Raw genomic sequence first — 5,207 nt, 5'->3', positions numbered from 1 at the left:
CGTACGAAAGGAACTGCCACAATGGGGCACAAATTGCGTGTACGAGGCCCAAGACTTTTCAGAGGTTTGTTAAGATAAGGTCCAGTTGAAGTTAGACAAGCGGTGGGATGATGAAATTAGGCTGGCGTTTGTGGAAGATTTTCATTGCATGACAAAATTTGCCATCAAGTAATTGACTTGGAAAATGCAAGTGGTGGAATAGGGAGCACATTCCTGTCTATATAAGGGGCCGCTAAGAAGGGATGCTGGCAGTAGAGTGTCGGCCTCTCTTCGATTTTTCTTTTCCTTTGTTTCCTCTCTCTATAACCACCATGGGTAAATCCTATTTAGCTGGCAACTTTGGTTTTATGGCGTCGACAATGCTGCTCTTTGGCCTGCTAGTGGCCTCCCTACGTACCACAAGTAGTCTCCCTCTCTTTTTAAATACATATATATTAGTAAATATTTAGAAGAAATAGGAAAGTGTGTGTGTATATATATATATATATATATGTGTGTGTGTGTGTATCTGCGCGTGTGTGCATGTGTCTAATATCTTTAAAAAATTATTAAAAGATAAACTATTATGCTATTTTTGATTAATTGAATAGAATAGAGCAGAAATTTATGATAATAGAATATGATTGGATTGGGATGGATTCTATAGTTGGTTTATGGGAAAGAATAGCTATTCTGGACATTTTCTTATTTTTGGTTGGCAAATTGAGTAATTTGGTTAGGTAATTAACAATAGAAATCATTATTAATTATACACGCAGGTGCCCAAGTAGGTGTTTGTTATGGAATGCTTGGCAACAATTTACCTCCAAGGCCAGAAGTTATAGCTCTCTTCAACCAGAGGAACATCAGAAGAATGCGACTCTATGGTCCAGACAAACCTGCTCTCGAAGCTCTTAGAGGCTCCAACATTGAGCTGATGCTAGGCGTTCCCAATGATAAGCTTGAGGGTCTCGCTGCCAACCAAGCCAATGCAAACGCCTGGGTCCAGGACAACGTCAGAAACTATGGTAACGTTAAATTCCGCTACATTGCTGTTGGAAATGAAGTCAAACCTTCAGATCCAGCTGCACGATTTGTAGTCCCTGCCATGCAAAACATTCGCAATGCAATTGTTGGAGCTGGCCTGGGGAACCAAATCAAAGTTTCCACAGCAATCGACACAGTGACCCTCGGAGAATCTTTCCCTCCATCAAAAGGGTCTTTTAGGCCTGATTACCGACCACTTCTCGATCCCATCATTCGCTTCCTGGTGAACAACAAAGCCCCATTACTTGTTAACTTGTACCCGTATTTTAGCTACGATGACAACTCGGATATCCGTCTGGACTATGCTCTCTTCAAAGCTCAAAATCCTGTAGTCTCAGATCCTCCCTTGCAATATCGTAACCTTTTTGATGCCATCTTGGATGCTGTTTACGCTGCCCTGGAGAAAGCTGGTGGGGGTTCTTTGGAGATTGTTGTATCGGAGAGTGGATGGCCTTCAGCTGGAGGTAGGAAACGAGGAGCAACAAATATTGATAATGCAAGAACTTATAACCAGAACTTGATCCAGCATGTAAAAGGAGGGACGCCAAAGAAGCCTGGAAAGCCTATAGAAGCCTATATTTTTGCCATGTTTGATGAGAATAACAAACAGGGTGAAGAAATCGAAAGACACTGGGGACTCTTTCTACCAAATAAGCAGCCCAAATACCCAATCAACTTTAACTAAAGAGATGCTGAAAATCTGTAGGAGAAGGGTTTTCAGCCATGTTATTGTATTTTGCCAAATAAGAGCATAGCGCTTGTCCCTGCTAAAAGACGACAAAGAATGAATCTACCTGTTATTGTTAGAAATTTTCGAAATAATAAAACTCGTGTGACTTATATGTGATGGTGGTGAAAATTTATATCTTCTTCAAAGACATCGTTATTTACTACGAATTGTTTCTCCAGAAAAGAGAGGTATTTAAATCAAAATTAAAAAACCAAAAAGAGACTCCGCATATGGATATTTGTAGAACAGAGCAGGGGAAGCAAAAACAGAACAACTTTCATGTAATTAATTAAGCCCCGGAACTTAGTTGAGGAATTTTTACAAACACTGGATATACATATTGATTTATACGTGGAAATCATTGCATTTGGTACACTAAAAACCACTAGCAAGTACTAAACACAAGTTCAATGTTCTCTATATGCAACTAGAATGCAAGTAGCAACAAAAATATTTAAATAGACATCCCATTTTATCCGAGATCATTTAATATGAAAATAAAAAATAATTTAAATTAAATAATCTTAAACAATTAATCAATTTTCATGTCTAGGCTTAAAAGTAATGCTTAACTCATTAATTAAACTTGAAATTCACTTTATTAATTTTAGTGGAGATTCTATTCATTAATTAGGTTGATAAGCTAAATTGTTAATTGGAATAGCTGAAAGAAGAAATAGAACTCTTTTGGAAATGGTTAGATCAATAATGTCCTATGCTAATCTTCCAATCTCGTTCTGGGGATATTGTATTCAAACTACTGAGTACTTGCTCAACTTTGCACCATTTAAGGCTATGCCTAAGACACCAAAAGAGTTATGGACAGGGCGTAAATCATTTGTATGTCATATGTGAACTTGGGGGTGTTCTGCCATTGGGGGTGTTCTGCCATGTTTTGAAGCTTGAGTCCATAAAGATGGAACAAAAGACTAAGGTGTGTTTGTTTGTAGGGTATCCCAAGGGAACAAGATGTTATTACTTCTATAGTTCTCAAGATAAGAAAGTTTTCATTAGTGCAAATGCCACTCTCTTAAAGGAATACTTTGTGAGAAATCACAAACCTAGAAGTAAAATTGTTTTTAGAAGAATTGTCTGATCCTTCAGATTTAAAAGTTAATCTTGAAGAAGTCATAAATGAATTTGATTCAAGGATAGAATAAAAAACACAACCTGCACATCAAATAGTTGTACCTTAATGTAGTGGGAGGGTTGTGAGACAACCAGAAAGACACATGAGTTTGGGAGAAAACATGATTGCACTCTCAGATGAACATGAATATGACCTTCTCACTTATAAGGAAGCTATTAATGATGTTGATGTTGAGCAGTGGCATAAGGTAATGAAATCTGAGTGGGACTCTATGGATTCTGATAAAATCTAGACTCTAATAGATCCACCTAAAGGGATAAAGTCCATAGGATGCACATGGATTTATAAGAGAAAAATAAGAAGTGATGGAAAGGTGGAAACCCTCAAGGCTAGACTAATAGCTAAGGGTTTTACCTAGAGAAAAGGGATTGACTATGAGAAAACTTTTTCGTCGATTGCTATGCTTAAATTTATTAAGATCTTCTTATCTATAGTTGCACCTCTTCATTATGGGATATAGTAGATGGATACCAAGACTATATTTTTAAATGTGGATATTGTAAAACACATTTATATGGCTCAACTAGAAGGTTTCATTGAAAAAGGTCATGAACATAATGTCTATGAATTGCATAAGTCCATTTATGGACTTAAGCAAACATCTAGGTGTTGGAACATAAGATTTGACACTGCTATAAAATCATATGGTTCTAACAAAATGTTGACGAATCTTTTGTCTATAAATCGATATGGGATAAAAGGTTATTTTCCTAATTCTTTATGTTGACGACATTCTACTCATTGGCAATGATGTAGGCATGTTGTCAACAGTTAAAAGTTGGTTGAACCAATAATTTGATATGAAGGATTTGGGAGAAGTTAGCTATGTTCTAGGGATCAAACTTATAAGGGATCGTAAAAAAAAGTAGATAGCATTGTCCTAGGCATCCTAAATAGACAATATTTTGGCCAAGTTTGCTATACAAGATTCCAAGAAGGGTTTTATGCTCTCTAGACATGGAATAAAACTTTTTATAAAGATGTCACCTAAAACTCTAGAGGAAGTTGAAAGCATGAGATGGTTTCCGTATGCATCTGCTGTTGGAAGTCTCATATATGCTATGTTATGCAATAGGCCAAATATCTATTATGTAATTGGACTGGTTAATAGATTTCAGTCTAACCCGAGCATGGAGCACTGGGCTACAATCAAGTGCATCTTTAAATATCTTTGTGGAATGAGGAGTTACATGCTTGTATATTTTAGAAGAGACCTTGTGGCAATAGGGTACAATGATTCAGATTTTCAATATGATGTTGATTTTTGGAAATTGACATTGGGATCTGTTTTCACTTTAGGAGGAGCAACCATAGTTTAGAGGAGTGTAAAGTAGTCTTATATTGCAGACTCTACTATGGAGGCAAAGTATGTCACAACTTGTGAAGTTGCAAAGAAAGCTATATGGCTCCGCAAGTTCCTTATGGACAGTGAAATGATTTCAAATGCGAACAAGCCCATCACACTTTATTGAGATAACAATGGAGCAGTGGTTAACTCAAAAGAACTACAGAATCATAGAGCAACAAAACATATTGAAAGGAAGTATCATCTTATTCGAGAGATCATACAACGTGGAGAAGTGCTTGTAATGAAAATTCCAACAAAGCAGAACCTTGTTAATCCATTCATGAAGACTTTAGCACAAAAGGGCTTCAAAGGTCATTTAGAAGGTCTTGGAATGAGGGATATTTCATATTTTCATCAAGGCAAGTGGGAGCACTACCAAGAAACAAGGTATAACCGATGAAATTTTTCGTTAGCAATAGCTGTGATTTCGTCGGTTTGTTACATTACCGATGAAATTACTGACAAAAATTTTCATCAGTATTTAGTCGTAGATACCATCATCGATAAAAGCAAATCCGTTGGTAACAAAAAATTCCATTGGTAATTTATCGACCAAATTTTTCGTCGGTAATTCCGTTGGCAAAGGGTTCATTCTGTTGGTTGAATTTTTAATCGGTAATTGGAGAATTACATCAATAATTTTGGACAGTATTTTTAGATAAAAAATTCCGTTGGTAAATTATTTTTTTCTTAAATTAAAAATTAGATCAACAATCTAAGCTATAGCTTTAATATTGGAGAATTAGTCTACAAAAGCTAAAGCTATGTGTCATGACCCGGAACTCCCATCGAGCCCGTGACAACCGCCACGATGCCCCAATGGGCACTCATTTCTCGGAATGCCAACCGGAACCCTGCAAGGTTTAATATCAGTTTTGTATTTCCCCCAGTGAGTAACCGTTGCCAAATTTTATATTCTAAAGGATTTTGAGCTATTTCCAACTTAAAACTGA

The 5,207-nt window shown here is 36.6% G+C and overlaps 1 protein-coding gene across 1 annotated transcript; it reads left to right on the top strand.

Annotated features, from left to right (window-relative positions):
* The first annotated feature begins 242 nt into the window (after window positions 1-242).
* LOC18598851 (glucan endo-1,3-beta-glucosidase-like) lies at window positions 243-1,868 on the top strand. The gene is made up of 2 exons (XM_007028560.3): window positions 243-402; window positions 759-1,868. Exons 1-2 carry the CDS (start codon window positions 243-245, stop codon window positions 1,709-1,711), a joined length of 1,113 nt encoding a protein of 370 aa, XP_007028622.3. The 3' UTR covers window positions 1,712-1,868.
* Window positions 1,869-5,207: the final 3,339 nt, after the last annotated feature.

This window comes from Theobroma cacao, chromosome 5 (assembly GCF_053813885.1).
Source record: "Theobroma cacao isolate CCN51 chromosome 5, ASM5381388v1, whole genome shotgun sequence".
NCBI classification, from domain to species: domain Eukaryota; kingdom Viridiplantae; phylum Streptophyta; class Magnoliopsida; order Malvales; family Malvaceae; genus Theobroma; species Theobroma cacao.
The sequence above is the reverse complement of the archived record's forward strand: the minus strand, read 5'-3'. Positions and strand labels throughout refer to the sequence as shown.

Coding starts and splice junctions, on each gene's coding strand:
- LOC18598851 (XM_007028560.3), top strand. CDS start 243: ATGCTGGCAGTAGAGTGTCGGCCTCTCTTCGATTTTTCTTTTCCTTTG. Junction 403..758: donor GGCCTCCCTACGTACCACAA/GTAGTCTCCCTC, acceptor TTATACACGCAG/GTGCCCAAGTAGGTGTTTGT.